Below are 19536 nucleotides of genomic sequence, written 5' to 3'. Positions count from 1 at the left end.
ACCCGAAACGTCAGGCTGAGGGAAGTTACTCCTGGAAAGGTTTCTCAGGTGCTACTCAGGGGCCAGGCAACTTTCTGCCTTGACTCTCCAGAAGACTAGTAAGCGATACCACAAGCGGCAGAACAAAGGAAGGAGGTGCCCAGATGATAGCCTACTCCTGGAGCGTGAGGCTCACTCTATTTTATTTTATTCTACTTTTGGTGGCCAGACGCCAGTAGGAATCACTATCTCCTTGAAACCAACGGCCCCAGGATTTTCGTTTGAAGCTTTCACTACAATGAACACATCTGGCAGGTGGTGGATCCTCAAAGACAGGGCCCTGGAGGTTTCCTTTAAACGCAGAGATCTGCGACAAAGGTTGCCTGGGGCAGGTGTAAGACACAGATGGCTGGAGGGAGAGGAGCAGAAACCAGCTTAAACAGGAAAAGCAATCCTGATATGTCTAGGAAAGTTGATCTGGTGTGTTAACTGGAGTTTCAGGAAAAATCTGAAAGCTACTGGTTTACAACAGGAGTCCGACAAAGAGGTGTCCGGGCTCGGGAACCTCCTAGGGGATCGAAATGGATACACGGGTATTTGTCTCCAAAAAAACTTTAAAAGTCGAGAGTCTAGTCTCCAGCATGCGCGAGGCCTGCCTTCCGCAGAGCCGGGGTCCGAGCCTCTCAGCTACCTCAAAAACCCGGAGAAGGCAAATCCAGTCAGGCCCTGGAGTGCCCGGGGGGGTGGGGGTGGGCTCCGGCCGCCTGCACACTGGGCATGCGCAGGGGGTGGACCGCCAGGTCGGCTTTGGGAGCCGTGACGAGTCCGGAAGCGCCTGCGGGCGCCCCTCCAAACGAGAACTAGTTTTGTTTCGCTTCTCTCGGACGGGAGCCCGTCGGAGAGAACCCCCGGCAGGGCCAACCCGACACTCGGCAGCACCGCAGCAATGTCCAGCAACAGCTTCGCTTACAGTGAGCAGTCCGGAGGAGGGGAGGCGACGGAGCTGGGTCAGGAGGCGACCTCAACCATTTCCCCCTCCGGCGCCTTCGGCCTCTTTAGCAGCGATATGAAGAAGTGAGGAGAAAGGTTTGGGGTGTGGGGACGGGACTAGGGAGCTGGTGCCCGGGAGGAGCGTGCACCGAGATGGGGCTCCCGGGAGAGGGGTGGGGTCGCGCTAAGACCGCCCCGGAGCCGAGCGGTAACGTTTCCCGCAGCTGGATCAGTTGGGACTGGTGGGAGTTGTTGGGAGTTTGGGATAAGTGTGTGGAGGGGAGTCTCTAGTAGTTTTCAAACTTCAGTGAAAAAAGAACCATTTGGAGCCCTTAGGTGCTATCCCCAAAAACTCTGAATTGGTCTGGGTTGGGGCACAGGCATCTGCATTTTGAACAAACGCTTCAAGCTAATTTAATGTTTGCTTGATCACACCTGGAGAAATTCGCTCACTAGCGTGGAAGGGGTGTTTGGGGAGTTGAGAAGGAACGTGAGAATGAGGCTAATGGGAAACTGTTCTGTGACCCTCGAATGCAGGAGCTAGGAGGTGTTTTAGACGCTTTATGAAGGGACAAGCTGGTTTATACAGACGTTAATGTTCTCGGGCAACGTCCTTTGCACTACAGACAAAAAAAAAAAACCACCCAAAACCCCTAAAACAAAAAACAAAACCCCAAAACCACCCCAATCCCAAACACAGTAATCATATGAGTAGAGAATATTTAGTGTTACTCTGAGCAAGTGGTAAAATTTTACAGATTAATAGTGTGAATTTTAAAAATGAACACTAAACATTGTATACTTGGTTTTTTGAAAAGTTATTAAGAGTAAAAAAAAAGAATTATTCAGAGTATTTTAAGTACCACCGAAAAGGGAAAGAATCCCCCCACCGCATTGATTTTTTTGGGGGGCGAAGGAATGGTTTTAAGCTTACAGAATTCTGGTAACTTTGTATTTTATTGTAATCATTTTTACGTTTTTCTTTTTTTTAATCTCAGTGCTAACTAAACACTATGGTCACATAATAGGCTGACACTAGATTTATGCTAAATTAAGGTAAAGTAGCTGTGCTGGTGTCTTTGCGGTGTCAGAAAGATAAATTAAAATTTAATTTAAATTAAATTTCAAATTTATTTTAAAAGACATTCTGGAAAGGTAGTTGAAATTGGGATTACATTTTCACTGTATTAAGCTAACTGAAATCCTGTATGGAGTGTGTGAAATAGAGTTTTTGGTTTATTTGTTTGTTTCCTTATTCGCAGGTTAGAAAAGTTTAAAAGTAATAGAACTAACTTTTCATTTTTCATTCTGTGTATTTAGATGATAGATTGTTCCAACAAGGAGCTTGTTGCAGCTCTGCTGTTCTATTAGCAGATGTTTCAACTGTTGAATTAACGTATAAGTCTGTAGAGGTCTGTTTCGCACGTGATATGCTTACAATTGATTTACTTTTATGTTTTGTGAACTTCTAAGATATTTTTCTTTTAGAGCCTTTCATTTCCTATTTTGTCAGATTTGGGCCTGATTTGGAAAAAAATGTGTGGCTTTGACTATGACCAGTGCTGTTGAGGTGCCTGAGCAAGTTGGATTTAAAATAAAAATAGCTAACATTTATAGAGTGTTTGTGCACGCTACTTTACATTTATTATTTCATTTGGTCCTCCTAACAACCCTTTGGCTGAGTGTGAGTATGGCTTATGGGAAACTATTCTGTGATGCTCAAGTGTCACAGAGGATCAAGGAGCAACCCAAAGCTACTTCTTTGATCCCACTTTGCGGGTGAGAAAATTGGAGCACAAGTGGTTAATTTGCCCAAGATCACAAAGCTAGAACCACTGCACTGCCTGAATTTGAGCTCAATCTAATCTTGGAGCCCATTCTCTTGAGCACTTGGATATGCTACTTGCTGCTTGATGAAGTTTATTGTGCTTTTATTAGAGAATGCATACAACTCATTAAAAGTTTAAAACTTTGAATAGTAGTTGTAGACAGTGTATGACCTTGAGGCTTTCAGGAATTAGAAACATTTTGGCCATTGAATTGCAACCTAATGGGGTTGTACAGAAACAAGGAGACCCCTGTTCTGGAAGTGGTCACTTAATCTCTCTTGAGCTTGCATTCTCTCATTTATTAAAGGGTGATATTTCTTGCCTTTTTTAAAACCCAAATGACAAAATTTATATAAAAAACTTAAAGCTTACCCTGTTCCTCTGCTCTAATTTATTTTTTTATCGAAGTATAATTGGCATGTAATGTATTAGTTTCAGGTGTACAACGTAGGTAGGTATTCAGTAGGTATTTTTATATATTGAAAAAGGATCACCACAAGAAGTCTAGTTAACATCCGTCACCACACTTAGTTACAGTTTTTTTCCGTGACGAGGAGTTTCAAGATTCACTTTTTTAGCAGCTGTCAAATAAACAATACAGTATTATTAACTGTAGTCACCATGCTGTACATTACATCCCCCTGACTTACTTATTTTATAACTGGAACTTTGTGCCTTTGACTCTCTTCACCCATTTCGCCTACCCCCTCTGCTCTCATTTTCTTTTTTTAAAAAAATTAATTTATTTATTTTTTAATTTTTGGCTGCCTTGGGTCTTCGTTGCTGTGCGCGGGCTTTCTCTAGTTGCGGTGAGTGGAGGCTACTCTTCATTGCGGTGCGCAGGCTTCTCATTGCAGTGGCTTCTCTTGTTGCAGAGCACGGGTTCTAGGTGCGTGGGCTTCAGTAGTTGTGGCATGCGGGCTCAGTAGTTGTGGCACGCGAGCTCTAGAGCGCAGGCTCAGTAGTTGTGGCGCACGTCTGCTCTCATTTTCGATGATTTATCAACACTTTGAAATCATTTCAGGTTTGCAAAAAAGTTGTAGGAATACTACAGAGAACTACTCCTGAGACACATTCACCAATTTAAAAAACTTGCTGCATTGCTTTATTTCTTTCTCCATACACACGCAGACACACACATTCCATCTTATTATCTCTTCTGATACATCTGAGAATGGGTTGTATACATCATGTCTCTCTATCTTCATACCTCAGTGTGTATTTTATTTAAGAACTGCAGTACTTTTACAACTGTAGTACTGTTATATTCAGGAAATTTAACAGTACAATCTACAGTCTATAATCCCCGTGTTGTCATTTGTTCCAACAAATAATTTTAATTTTTTTTAACATTTTTTTCTCTAGTACAGAATCCAGTCCAGGATCATGTATTTCACTTAGTTCTCATATCTCTTTAATCTCCTTTAATCTGGAATAGTTCCTTAGCCTTTGTCTTTCACTACCTGGACACTTTGAAGAATACAAGCCAATTACTTTATAGCATGTTAATCAACTTGTCTTTGCTGGTTCCTACATACATTCATGTTATGTATCCCAGGCTACAGTACTACCTTCTTAGACTATTGTGTCGGGAGGCATAGGATGCCCATCTTCATGATGTTAATTTTCCCAGGTAAAGGGTTGTCCATTATTTATTTATTTTCCAATAATCTATCTATGGGGGGGACAGTTGGAGACCATGCAGATGTTTTGCTCTTCATCAGATTCACTATCCCCTATATTTAGCAACCATCAATGAATCTGTTCAACCAGTCTTTACCACAGTGTCTGCAAAGTGGTGATGTTCTAACTCCTTCCACTATTCTGTTCTTTGGCCGCTTATCCTAAAGCTCTATGTCCTTTTGATCCTTCACTAACCATCTCAAGGATGCCTAATCACTTCCTAGTCACAGGATTATTGATGATTTTTGTTTTCTGAATTTAATCCTATTTATCAATCTTATTTATTCCCTTTCCTTTTAAATAGAACTAAGGTTAGAGAGCTTTAAATGGTTTTACGAAAGCAGATTTTATACATCATTTATTGGTTAATCAAGCCTGTGTATTAGATGATTGGTGTCAAGATTTGCAATTTCGTTATTTAAAAATGTAAAAAATTAATTTTTTGTAATCGTTTCCTTTGAGACTATTGTAAACTTTTATTGCTTTTAGTTTTTTCCTCAATTATTTTTCTTTTGTCTTAAACTCTTATCTTAACCAATTTGGCTGTGTGTGTATAATTTAAAAATTAATTTTAATATTTTTATTTCTGGATTAAACATTTAACTAGGAATTAATTTCTAGAAGGAAACAGACAATACTAATTAATTTTTTTTAACAATGGTAAAACTACTAAATTTCCAAATCTCTTTTCTTTTGAGAACATCACAGTGTATTAGAAAGAGCATTGGACCTAGAGTGAGGAGGCCTGGATTTAAGTTGATGTTTTCCACCTGTAGTAATGTTTCCTTGTTCAAGTTGCTTGATCTCTTCAAACTTCAGTGTCCTCATTTCTAGAGAGGACTTGCCTATTTTGTGAGTTTTTCATAAGATGGTATAGTTGAAAATGATTTCTAAACTAGAATATTAACTAACACTATTTAGAAAAGTTGTTGAAAGCTTTGCTGAGGTGGTGATATTTTAGGTCATAAAGCCTGGGAAGATTTTTGCCAGGTGGAGAACAGGGGGAGTTCTTCAGGCAAAGTATACCGAAACCAGGACAGTTGCAAAAAAAAAAAAAAAAAAAAAAAAAAAAAAAGCACATTTAGATGAAATATAGATTATAGATCAGCATTTAGAATTGTGGGTAGTAATTAAAGCATGGGAATGGATGAAATCACCCAGGGAGAATTTTTCTGGTTAGGAGACAAGGCAGTTTAGACAAATCGCTAGGGAACACCAACATTTAAGGTGTGAATGGAAGAAGAACTAGCTAAAGAGTGCTCAGAGGGGTAGGAAACCAGAGAAAGGTTTTAAAAAAAAAAAAAAGGAAGCTGAGAGGAAAGTTGGTTAGAGGAAATGGTCAACTATCTTAGGAATTGCAGAGAGAGGGCAAATAGAATGAAGGCTGAAAAGAGGCCATTGGATTTAACAATGAATAGGTAACCAAGGTAGCAGTTTTAGTCCCTGCTGAAATTGGGGTGGACTTTTCATTTGTTTAGATTCACAGAGCTAATTTAGACCCAAGTAAGAGCTGCATACTTTTGTGTTGTACTACATCATGTAGTAGTATGATATAATCAATACTATATCAGTGTATTTGCATTGCAAATGATAAGGCCTAGCTTACTTTTTTAACTTAAATTTTATTTATTGTCAGCTTGATATCAGCCATGAAAATTACATTACATATAACCCTTTAACCTTTAATATCAGTATTTCTCAGTGGAATCCACTAGGAATTTTACAATGGGGCTCTAGTTTGCATATAATTACAGCAAATCTAACTTACATCCACTGCTTTTTCTCCCTTTCAAGAGGGCATATAGAAATGTATCTGAATGAGAGCAACCTTCTTATAGGGATGTTTTTGAGTTAACTTTAAAATTTGTTTATTTATTTTTGGCTGTGTTGGGTCTTCGTTGCTGCACACTGGCTTCCTCTAGTTGCAACGAGCGGGGGCTACTCTTCGTTGCGGTGCACAGGCTTCTCACTGTGCTGGCTTCTCTTGTTGCGGAGCACAGGCTCTAGGCACACGGGCTTCAGTAGTTGTGGCATGTGGGCTCTAGAGCGCAGGCTCAGTAGTTGTGGCACATGGGCTTAGTTGCATCGCGGCATGTGGGATCTTCCTGGACCAGGGCTCGAACCTGTGTCCCCTGCATTGGCAGGCGGATTCTTAAGCACTGCGCCACCAGGGAAGCCCTGACTTAACTTTATTAAAAGTAAAGGTCAACCAGTCCTGTCGACCAAGAAAATGCAGAAGGCTGCAAATAAAATAATTTATTTGGGGTCTTAAGAATTGCAGTTCGAGATTGTACAGGGGAAGAGAGTCAGAGGCTTATAAAGATGAAAGCTACAAGGTTATTAAGTTGTCTGTGAAGAATTATGGTTGACCATGACGCAAGGAAGTATTTGTCCTTAAGGAACAGGCTGTCACGAGTTATTTTAGGGTAAGGGTTGGTTAAATATTTTGAGTTTCTGGAACATTGGGCAGATATTCTGGATACCTACATTAAGATAGTAAGTGGTCAAAGTTCAGATTCCATCCGGGCTGAGTCGTCCATAAGTCATACTTCCTCAGTGGCCTCCTGGCTTCATTTTAGAGAGCTCTCAGCAGTACCGATTTCATTTTGATTTTCCTTTTTCTGCCCCAGTTGTCAGTACCTTATTAATAGTAACACATTATTTTGTTTATTTTTGTTTGTTTTTGCATTTCTTCCAGTTTTATTGAGATATAATTATATATAGCACTGTATAATATATAGCATATAAGTTTAATGTGTACAGCATAATGATTTGACTTACATACATCATGAAATGATTACCACTGTAAGTTTAGTGAACATCCGTCATCTCATATAGATACAACATTAAAGAAATAGCAAAAAATTTTTTTTTCCTTCTGATAAGAACTCTTAGGATTTGCTTAAAAATTTTCACATATAAAGTATAGCAGTGTTAGTTATATTCATCATGTTCTATAGTACATCCCCAGTTGTAAGATAAAGTACTTACTTATAACTGGAAGTTTGTACCTTTGACTACCTTCATCCAATTCCCCCGCCCCCCAACCTCCCTGCCTCTGGTAACCACAATTCTGATCTCTTTTTCTGTAAGTTTGTTTGTTTTGGTGAATAATTGACCTATAACACTATGTTAGTTCCTGGTACATAACATAGTGATTCAATACTTCTATACATTTCCAAATGATCGCCATAATAAGTCTAGCTGTTATCTCTTGCCATACAAAGATACTACATAATTATTGACTGTATTCTCCACACTGTACATTTCATACATGTGACTTATCTTTTTGTAACTGAAGTTTATACACCTATCCCCTCCTTCCCCTGCAACCACCTGTTCTCTGTATCTGTGATCTGTTTCTGTTTAGTTATATTTGTTCATTTGTTTTTTAGATTCTGCATATGTCTTTCTCTGTCTGACTTATATCCCTTGGCATAATATTCTCTGGTTATTACATGTTGTAGAAAATGGCGAGATTTCATTCTTTTTTATAAATGAGTAATCTGTTGTGTGTGTGTGTGTGTGTGTGTCTGCATACACATACCATGTTTTCTTTATCCATTCATCTGTCAGTGGACACTTAGGTTGCTTCCATATCTTGGCTATTGTAAATAATGCTGCAATGAACTTGTGTTGCATATATCTTTTCAAATTAGTGTTTTGTTTTCTTTGGATAAATACCCAGGAGTGGAATTGCTAGATCATATGATAATTCCATTTTTAATATTTTGAGGAACCTCCATACACTTATGGCTGCTGCAATTTACAATCCCATCAACAGTGTACAGTGGTTCCGTTTTCTTCACATCTTTGCCATTTTTTTTTTTTTTTTTTTTTTGCGGTACGCGGGCCTCTCACTGTTGTGGCCTCTCCCGTTGTGGAGCCCAGGCTCCGGACGCGCAGGCTCAGCGACCATGGCTCACGGGCCCAGCCGCTCCGCGGCATGTGGGATCTTCCCGGACCGGGGCACGAACCCGTGTCCCCTGCATCGGCAGGCGGACTCTCAACCACTGCGCCACCAGGGAAGCCCATCTTTGCCATTTTTTGATTGAGTTGTTTGGTTTTTTGTTTTTTGATACTGAATTGTATGAGCTGTTTATATATTTTGGATATTAATCCCTTGTCACATCATTTGCAAATATTTTCTCCCATCCTGTAGGTTGTCTCTTTGCTTTGTTGATGGTTTCCTTTGCTGTGCAAAAGCTTTTAAGTTTAATTAGATCCCATTATTTATTTTTGCTTTTATTTCTTTTGCCTTAGGAGACAGACCCAAAAAAATATCGTTATGATTTATGTCAAAGAGTGTTCTGCCTATGTTTTCTTCTGGAAGTTTTAGGGTTTCAGGTCTCACATCTAGGTCTTTAATCCATTTTGAGTTTATTTTTGTATACGCTATGAGGTAATGTTCTAATCTCAGCTTTTACATGCAGCTGTCCAGTTTTCCCAGCTCCATTGTTGAAGAGGCTGTCTTTTCTACATTGTACCTTAAATTCTTGGTTGATATCAGCCTGTAAGTAGGTGGGGCCCAGGCCCAGGGCATCCTGGGGCTGGTGCTAGACTGCTGGTGAGTGGGCTGGGTCCTGACACAGCTGGCTGTAGGGCCTCGGTGGTCCCAGGTCTGGTGCCCACCCGCTGGTTGATGAAGCCGGGTCCAGAGCTAGTGCTGGCCCGCTGGTGGGTGGGGTGGATGGGATTGGCTGGCTGCTGTACCCGGGGCTCTTGCTGGCCCATTGATGTGTAGGGCTGGGTATTGGGCCTTCTGGTAGACAGGGCTGGGTCCCAGGGAAGCTGGGGGTTCAGGGGTTTCTATGGCAGCTGGCCTGCTGATGGGTAGGACAGTGTCCCCCCCGCAGCTAGCTTGATCTAGAGTGTACCAGGACTGGTGCTGACTGGCTGGTGGGTGGGCTGGGTCCTGGCACTAACAAGCTAGAGGGAGAATTCCAAAATGACGCTTGCCAGCACCAGTATCCTTGGGAAATGAGCTCCCCCAAATGGCTGCCACCAGCATCTATGTCTCCAGGATACATCCCAGTTGCCTCTTGCCTGTCTGGGAAGCTTTCCAAGATTAGCAAGTTGGTCTGACCCAGGGTCCTTTCAGATTACTGCTTCTGCCCTGGGTCCTGGAGCATGTGAGATTTAGTATGTGCCCTTTTATGAGTGGAGTCTCTATTTCCCACAGTCCTCTGGCTCTCCCCAAAGTAAGCCCCACTCATCTTCAAAGCCAAACATTCTAGGGCCTTGTCTTCTCGGTGCAGGACCCCTGGGCTGGGGAGCCTGATGTGGGGCTCAGAGCCCTTGATCCTTGGGGAAAACCTCTGCAGTTGTAATTATCCTCCTGTTTTGGGGTCCTCTATCTGAGGCTTTGGGTTCTTGACTATATTGTGGCTCTGCCCTTCCTCCCTATCTTTCTGTGGTTCTTTCTGTATATCTTAAGTTGTAGGAGCTCTTCTCTGCTAGTGTTCAGGTCATTCTCATCTGTAGTTGCTCTATAAATAGTTGTGATACTGGTGTGTCTGTAGGAGGATGTGAGCTCAGGATCTTCCTCCTCCACCATATTGGCCACTCTATAACACATTATTTTAGACATACTTTAAAGAGTCATTGTGTCTCCATATTAGGCTTTAAACTTTTTTTTCCCATTTTTATTTATAATATTTAATTTTTTATAATATTTAATTTTAATTAGGGTCTATACCATATTTAAAAATTTTTTCATATAACAGTTTTATAGTTCCAGTTGTTCAAAGCTTGCTCTACTTTTTACTTTTCCTAGTATTTTCATTGATACCTTTATCTCATTAAGTCATTCTGTATTTTCATTTTGTAGTGACTCATTGAATATTTGTTAAATATTGTATAGAGGACTCTTTCTTTCACATACGCACCTAATATTACATGGTATAATTTATGTGAAGGTGCTTAGCAAAGTGTTTGGCTTATAATTTTGCATAATAAATGTTTTAGGTCTTTTACTCAATTGAATGATTCAGATTCTACTAATATTTACTGTTTCTTTAGCCAGCGTAGTTAAAAAATAAAGCATGACTGGATTCCGTGGACCTTATACAGAAGGAAAGTTTAGGCTGGTATCCCTATTAATGTATTATTGCATTACCCTGAAGTTAATTGTATATAGTTCCAAAACAGCCATTTTCTTTATGTCATTGCTTGAGTTTTTGTTGTGGTTAGGGTTATTGACCTAGAATTGTCACATAAGTGTTGAATGAATTTTACAGTCAGGATTTTTGAAGTCTATACCATTCTTGAAAGGCATCTTTATTTATACCATCTTTAACTTTATTTATATCATCTTAAAGGCATCAACTATACCATAAGTATAGTTAATTCCTCTGTGTTTTCAGTAGAAATATAAATAATTATAAGATCTTTATCTTGCCTTTAAGAATTTAGTTGGTGAGATAAGGCTAATGTGAACTAATACAAGTATAAAATTAGTGTTAAATTGTGTAATAATTCTCAACTTTTCATACCTACCAAAAGGTATTTATTATAAGCCTTGATTTTTGTAAACAATGATTTACTGAAGAAAATGGACGTGCTGTAATTTCAAAATGTCAAACACATTTAAGTTTGAGATGCTGAAAATGTTGGAGTCCTGAGTTGTTAGCATATTATGAGGAGGCACAGGCTCCTCGTTGTGAATTCCTTCCTCTCGTGCTCAGGAGTCCAGCTTTGCCAGTATGAAAATACACTCCATTAATGATTTCTATAGCATACCTTTGTCCTTGTCGTCATCTTCAATTTCTGAAGATTAAATTCCCTTGATTCCAGTTTTGGTAAGTGCTCTATCTTGTTAATGCTGCTTAGCTTTTGGAATTTTTGGTCACGAGATCTAGTTATGGAGATGTAAACAATGTATTTGCCATGCTGTATATGGAAATTGGACCCTATATATTTTTTAATTTACAAAAGACATATAAAATATAAGCAATTTCAGTGTTTTATTTTATTTTATTTTGGCTGTACCGCGTGGTTTGCGGGACCATAGTTCCCCAATCATGGATTGAACCTGGACCACAGCAGTGAAAGTGCTAAGTCCTAACCACTGGACTGCCAGGAAACTCCCAATTTCAATGTTTTATTGATCTTTCACTAAGTACATGTCATTTGTTCCAAGATGGCTGTTAACAAAAGAAGGAACTAGTTGTTTTTGTCTTCACGTAAGTAAGACTGTTAGTTCTACAAAGGGCTGACTACACAGGCTAAGGATTGTCACTTTAGTGGTGCAGTAGGGTTCCTGTAATTTAATTCTTGAAACATACTTGAAATCAAATAAGATTTTACCACATTGAACAAAAAATTGATGAAATACTGCAGAGTCCTACTTTCCAATAGATTATAAGTGTTCCATTTTATTTGCTTAGCTTGCATTTCTTCTTGGAGGACAGTCACTTCTTTTTTAAAAAAAAGTTATTTATTTTAGGCTGTGTTGGGTCTTGCTGCATGTGGGCTTTCTCTAGTTGAGGCGAGCGGAGGTTACTCTTTGTTGCGGTGCGCCGGCTTCTTATTGTAGCGGCTTCTCTTGTTGCGGAGCAGGGGCTCTAGGTGCGTGGGCTTCAGTAGTTGCAGCATGTGGGCTCATCAGTTGTGGCTCGCACGCTCTAGAGCGCAGGCTCAGTAGTAGTGGCTCGCGGGCTCCGTGGCATGTAGGATCTTCCCGGACCAGAGTTCGAACCTATGTCCCCTGCATTGGCAGGCGGATTCTTAACGACTGCGCCACCAGAGAAGTCCAGGAGAGTCACTTCTGACTTTTACAATTTATCTTAAACACTCAACCAAGAAAATATTCATCCCTTGATATAGGATATGTTATTTTAAGATCACTGGTTTTGTGAAATCCAAGGAGAAAATATGGAATACTTAAATTCAGGCCTTACCATTAAATACCAAGATGTGAGATATTACTTCTAAAAATATTTAGAATTTAGGGTAACATTACTAGAACTGAATGAGTAAAACAAAAAAAATCAGACAGATGGTCAGTTGAAATGTTCTTTTTTACTGCAGAAAAGTTACAAATGCTCATGGAATGACAAATGTATTATAGTGAAATAATTTGACAGTTTTGCAATTGTGTATATAAATGAACTACTGCCAAAAACTAATTGCCTGCAGTCCAAATTCAAAATTTAAAGTGAAGAGCCCAGAGTAGAATATTCAAGAAGGAAATGATTTTCCTATATTTCACATTATTATGAATAACATTCTTTGGTTTGTGTACTTAAGGAAGACTTATTTAGCATGTCAGCTGGAAAGAGTTCATAGATCTACAAAAGTGAACAATTTATAGTCAATATCTGCTTATTGATGGGCTGATTATTTGTACTGCTGATAGGAATTGACCTAATTAGAAGGCCAGTGTCTTATTTATTTTTTGCGGTACGCGGGCCTCTCACTGTTGCGGCCTCTCCCGTTGTGGAGCACAGGCTCCGCACACGCAGGCTTAGCGGCCATGGCTCGTGGGCCCAGCCACTCCGCGGCATGTGGGATCTTCCTGGACCAGGGCACGAACCCATGCCCCCTGCATCGGCAGGTGGACTCTCAACCACTGCGCCACCAGGGAAGCCTGAAGGCCAGTGTCTTTAATCCTGCAGCTGAGTGAGTTAACATGGCAGCTGGATAAGCGAGAGACTTATGAATAAGGCTGGTCCCAATATCATGGGTTGGCAGAGCTACACATCACCCAGCTTTACTCTAGAAATGGGTTAAAGTTTCTTAAGCCTCGGTTAAGGATGTGGTCATGAAGAATGAGGGGGGAATTTAGTACTATGGGGGCAGAGAGGTAAGGTGTAGAGTGGAAGGTCCGGTGCCAGATTGTGTAGGGCCTTGTAAGGACTTTGGATTTTACTATGAGTGTAAAGAGAAGCCATTGGAAGGTTTTGAGCAGAATGGGCATTTAGAAGTCAGTCAGTAACTATTAAGTGCTTGTGGTGTGCCAGATATATTTATGTTTTCAAAAAGTTTATGGTCTGTAGGATACTTGGGACCTGTTTATTCATTTATAATTTTATTTCTATAACTAAAAAAATATAGAAGTAACTTACTGATTTAACAAGTACAAGTGCCTTCTTATGCTAGGTACTGTTCTTGATGCTGGGGATTAATCAGTCAGTGGACAAAATGCCTGCTTTCATGGAGCATATATTCCAACTGGAAGAAGATAGGTAATAAACAAGTAAATAGATGGTTGGTCATTTGATGACAAGGAGCGCTGTAGAGAAAAGTAAGGCAGGGAAAGAGGATAGAGAGTTAAGGTGGAGGTTGGGTTGAGTTTGAAATAGCAGGGTCAGGAAAAGATCCTTGACAGTACTACCTGGAGTGCCTGAGGGAGTGACATGCAGATGTCTGGGGAGAAGTATTCAGTCAAGAGGAATTACATGTGCTCAGGCCCTGAGGCAGGAGTGTTTCTGACCTGTGAGCATCAACAAAGAGGTCAGTGTGTCTGGATAGAGTGAATGAAGGAAAGAGGGGGGACTTAGCAGATGAGGAGGTCAGAGAGGTAAGGGCCAGATTGTGTAGGGCTTTGTAAATCATTTTAAGGACTTGGATTTTACTCTGTGTGAGAAGGGAAGCCATTGGAGGGTTTTGAACAGAGGAGTGAGATGATCCATCTTACGTTTTTAAATCACTTTGTCTCCTGAACTAGGAATAGACTGCAGATTTGAGGCAGGGAGACCAGCAAGGAGACCACCACAGTAACCCAGGCAAGAGAAGGGGATGACTAAATCAGACTGGTGGTAGTGGAGAGCAGTGGTTGGATTCTGGATATATTTTGAAAGTAGAGCCAATGAGATTTACTGATGGTTTAGATGTGGTGTGTGAGGGAAAAAGATTCCAAAGATGACACAAGGTTTTTTTGCCTAAACAGCTGGAAGTTTGGAATTGTTATCAAAATGAAGAAGATTGTGTAAAGAGGAATTTTTTTAAAGGGGGAAGAGGTTCAAGAGCTTGAGCATGTTAAGTTTGAGATACCTATTAGGCATCCAAGAGGAGATATTAAATAGGCAGTTGGATATATGAGTCTGGAGCTTAGGGAGGAGTCAGGCTAGAGATATAAGTTTGGGAGCCATAGGGTTATAGAGGGTATTAAGTACCCTGATTGGGTGAGACATCAAGGGAGTGAATGTAGAAAGTGAAGAGGTCAGAGTACTAATCTCTGGGGCATTCCTGGAGCGTTTCTGTCAGATAGGGTCAAGTAAGGTGATTACAGTACTGACAAGTGGCTTTGGAATTTGTCACTTTGGAGGTCTTTGGTGACCCTGACAAGCAGGTTAGGTGCAGTGGTGGGGCTGAAAGCCTGACTGGAGTGGGTTCAAGAGAGAAAGGAGAGGGACTTCCCTGGTGGTGCAGTAGATAGGAATCCGCCTGCCAATGCAGGGGACGTGGGTTTGATCCCTAAACCAGGAAGATCCTACATGCCGCAGAGCAACTAAGGCCGTGCGCCACAATTACTGAGCCTGCGCTCTAGAGCCCGGGTGCCACAACTACTGAAACCTGTGCGCCTAGAGCCCGTGCTCCGCAACGAGAGAAGCCACCGCAAGGAGAAGCCCACGCACCGCAACTAGAGAAAGCCCAGGCACAGCAATGAAGACCCAGTGCAGCCAAAAATAAATAAAATTAAATCTTAAGAAAAAAAAAAGAGAAAGGAGAGTTGTAGTTAGTATGTATTACTGTATAGGGGAGCAAAGAAACGGAATGGTATCTGGAAGGGAACGTTAGTTTATGAAGAGGAAGGAATAAATTGATGATGCAACAGGGAGAAGATAATCACTGGACTGATGTCCCTCTTTCCTTATAGAAAATTTAGCAAATACAGATTAGTTAAATAACCCTAATTTTAATACCCATAGAGAATCAGTTAAAAAGATACAGGTCTTCCAGTCTTTTTTGCCTATATACTGTGTATTTTTAAAGCAAAGCTATATACTTTTTTAGTGTAATATTGTAATTTGCTTTTTTCACTTACTAATATGTGGAGTCTGTTCATTTCTTAAAGTGATAGTCCTTTTAGGGGCAAATTGTAATTAAGCCACTATCTTGGAAGAACCACTAAACTATTAGAAAATAGTGTCTTGTTTTAAATAGTGTCTTGTTTAGAGTGGGACCTTATTAATTACTAACTACAAGAACAAAGGGAATAACCTAACAGAAGAGTCAATACTAACGATGTTACATGTTAGCACTGACCAGGGCTTTCCACACATACCTGTATACACATGAGGCAGAGGGAATAGCGTATACCTTGGTTTAGAGCTGTGTTGTTCAATACCGTAGATACCAGCCAAAGGTAACTATTTAAATTTAAACTGATTGAAATAGTTTTAGTTTCTGAGTCACACTAGCCACATTTTTATGTGCTCAGTGTAGCTAGCAGTTAACATATTGGATAATGTGGATAAAGAATATTTCTTTCTGTCATCATAGAGCATTCTATTGGACACTGCTGGTTTAGAGGCAAGGATTTAGGGCTTATTTAAAGAATAGGAAAAGTTCAGTATGGCTGGAGCACAGAGTTGGAGGGAAATTGGGACACGTGAAAGATGGTTGATAGTCAGGGTCCATATTATGAAAGGTCTTGTATACCATGCTCATAAATTTGAACTTATCATAAAGGTTTGCACAGTAAGAAGCTACCGAAGGATTTTAAGTAGAGGTACAATGTGGTGAGATTTATATTTTAGAAAGATCACTCTGGCTGCACCTAAGTGTTTGGAATGGTCAGCTATGTGAATGGTGGAAGTATTCTGTGATATTGGAAACCCAGGAGACCGAGCAAGTTTGGAGTGAGGAAAGAAAGTGTTGAGCTCTGTTTTGGACCTGTTGAGTTTGATAGTTGGGTGTCCATTAAGCCATTAGATACATGGGTGTGGTACTCAGGAGATACCTAAGTTGGAGATACAGATTTGGGAGTCATCAATTGATAGATGATTTTGGAAGCCATTGAGGGGAAGTTGTGTGATATGTGAGGAGAAGGCCAAGGAGGATTCTTTGTACTAAGTTAACATTGAAGGGAGTGGGAGAATTGAACCTCACTTAAAAGACCAAGAAGAGAGAATGAAGTTTGGGGAAATGCTTGAAGTTCATTATACAAACAGCTTTTGCATTGTGCTTAAGATTTAGGAAAAGGATCAGACCCACTTCCTACTTTTGTAGGAGGAAGATGGCAGATAAAGTTGTTTATTGTGGTTTGCTGAGGCAGTATGGCATAATGCTTAAGCACACCCACTCTGGAGCTACTCTGCCTGGGTATGAAAACTTGTTACAGAGTTAATAAGTGGCACTTGGGCAGGTTACTTTATCACTCTATGCACTTGGTTTTCCTTATCAGAAAAATGGAGATGAGGATGATAATAGTACTTGCACTCACCGAAATATTGTGAGGATTAAAAGATTTAACATATGTAAACAGTTAACAGTGCCTGATACATAATAAGCACAATTATTATTAATACTATTTTGGCACCATTAAGATCATTTGAGCTTTTTAAAAGTTTTGTTTTTAATGTCCTTTCTCAACTTAAAAGTTTAGAATCATTGTTAATTTTCACATTAACCATTGCTTTATGTTTTTAATTTTCAAATTATCGTTAAATTTGACATTATTGTTTTTCTGAATTATATTTCACAAGTACTTGAAAATACAAAATCATATAGTATCTTTAATGTGTACTACATAAAAATAAATGAAGTTAATAAGCACTAGGCCACTTCTTCTGTGTGGTTATCAAGGATTTGGGAATAATGATTATAGATAGTATAAATGAAAAAATATATATTTGTTTTAAACTTTTTGCTTAGCCATCAGTCTTGCTGATAGGTATCCTGTTGCTTTAAAGTTGTCTATTCTTAGAGAAGGAGTACAGTTTTCCTAAAAGAAGAGGGACTTACATATGTTTTGCTTTAACAGAAATGGAAGGAAGAGAGGGTTTCAGGAAGGAGTTAAGTGGTCAGCAGTGCCAGCTGCTGGTGAGTAGCCCAGTAAACTAAAGTCAGAGGTAGTGTTTCTTGGGTTTACTGATAAGGTTGGTGATCGTGGTAGTAACAACAGTGTTAGGGAACATCACATTGCAGAGGATTGACAGGTGGGAGAGAAGTGAGTAAAGGAGGAGCACTTTTCCAAGAACTTTGGCTTTCAGGGGGAGGAGATAAGGGCTATTATGTATTTGAGAATGTATATTTGAGAATGTGAGGGAGCAATATACATAGTTGTCTGTTACTAAGGAATTGCACTTTTCATTAGATTTAATCAAATTCTGTGAAAAATTTCTTCTTGAGATATGTTTGTGATTACTGAAAAGGTCACTGTAATATTGGCCCAGAATAATGTGAGCAGTCAGATAACAAAAGGAATACAAATGGCTACTGCAAACATCCTTTCTACTTTATTTTATGAGGAGGGTAGTTTTTGTTATATTTTTATTTGGCAGACAAAAAAGTGGGCCACCCTAGGTCATTACCCAGAATTTTTGTTGAAATTTTACCTAGGTCTTTATATCCAGAAGTCTGGAACACTGTTCTGAATATCTGAGCTCATAGCCTTCAGGGGCAGTGAGAAATTTACAAACACTTCTTATGTACTTCAATAAAATAAAAACAGATGCCTTATATTTAACATTACATGTTGTAGAAATGCTAGGGTTAATTAAAAGTAAATTAAATAAAGTTAAAAATTCATAGTTCTTGTAGTTTCTGCCTATCTGTCAATATCAACAAGTATAAAACAACAGATTGGTTTTCCCAAGGTGATTGGATGCTTGAACATTTCTTTAAGAGAAAATGTGGTTAAATTCCTGGAAGGAGATAGTTTTTCTTTGCGCGCGCGCGCGCACACACACACACACACACACACACACACACACACACACACACACACACACACACACACACACACACACACACACACACACACAGCCATCTTTCCTGGAACCTTGTACAATACTTAACAAATGATTTTGGATAATAGTGACCACGACTGATTTTTTTCCCCTTCTTTAGCATTCTTAGTATTTTAAAACTTTTCATTAATGTAAAAATTATAAAAATATTCAGTATAATCTGGTCAATATCGTATGTTTTATATTTCAAAAATTTAAAACCATATGTGGAAATAAATTAATCTTTCGAAAATGACAATAGTTGTTCAACGGATGGCAAAATTTAAATAATCATGTAAACTTCAGTGATTTGCATTTTTAGATTTTTTTTTCCTGTCAAGTAGGACATTGTAGGACCTTTTCTCTGTTTCTAGGCCTACATTACCTTCATCAGGAAACTTGACAGGGTCATGTGACTTTTTAATTGTGATAAAAAAACATATGTAACATAAAAATTTACCATCTTAACCATTTTTAAGTGTACTGTTCATTAGTGTTAACTATATTCACATTGTTGTCCAACAGATCCCCAGAACTTTTTCATCTTGTAACAGTGCCAAGTGACTTCTTAAAAACGGAATTTTTTACTGAGATTTTGAAGTGCTTCAGGGACAAAGCTGATCTGAGGTAGAGATTGCATATTGGTTTCCTCAATTCCCTATACAAAAGGCTGATCCAAACTCATCAGATGGAAAACTTGCCTTCTGTGGCCTTGGAAAGTTTTTTTTTTTTTTAAGGATTTAGAAATTAATCTGGCTTTGAGTTGGCATATCGTATTAACATAGAAGTAGAAAACTTATATTATTCTACTATAATTTATGAATTTCTTGGAGGAAAATCTAATACTAATACTCAAACTTGATGCACACACTGATTCTTTGGCATGTCTGTATTTATGCCCATCTGTTACTGTGGCACCATGCCCATTATTACAGTGGCATGCCAGTAGCAGTGAGGCATGTGAGCCAACAAAGATGAATTGTTTGGATGGAATACACTATTCTGTAATACTAATTAATTTTGAACTGATGAATCTACATGAGATAATGTTAACCAAATATAGTCAAAGTAATGTCAGTGAAAATAAAATTTATTTTGACTTAAACAGAAGTGTATCACAGATGTTTTAGACTACTACTGAGAATAGTTAGAATTAG

At 39.3% G+C, this 19536-nt stretch overlaps 1 protein-coding gene across 6 annotated transcripts in view; it reads left to right on the top strand.

The window, feature by feature from the left end:
- The first annotated feature begins 800 nt into the window (after nucleotides 1-800).
- Nucleotides 801-19536, top strand: part of AP3B1 (adaptor related protein complex 3 subunit beta 1) — a 276078-nt gene continuing 257342 nt past the window's right edge. For 5 of the 6 annotated variants that reach the window (XR_009539505.1, XR_009539506.1, XM_060143161.1 and 2 more), the window contains exon 1: nucleotides 801-1053. Coding sequence is in view for 3 of the 6 variants with exons in the window: in XM_060143161.1 (XP_059999144.1) it covers nucleotides 926-1053 (128 nt within the window). In the remaining 3 variants the exon portion in view is untranslated. Of the gene's footprint in view, nucleotides 1054-18913; nucleotides 19007-19536 lie in introns of those variants that run through there. The other variant, XM_060143163.1, reaches the window with a different exon arrangement.

The sequence above is a fragment of the Lagenorhynchus albirostris genome, chromosome 3 (assembly GCF_949774975.1).
Source record: "Lagenorhynchus albirostris chromosome 3, mLagAlb1.1, whole genome shotgun sequence".
NCBI lineage: Eukaryota > Metazoa > Chordata > Mammalia > Artiodactyla > Delphinidae > Lagenorhynchus > Lagenorhynchus albirostris.
The sequence above is the reverse complement of the archived record's forward strand: the minus strand, read 5'-3'. Positions and strand labels throughout refer to the sequence as shown.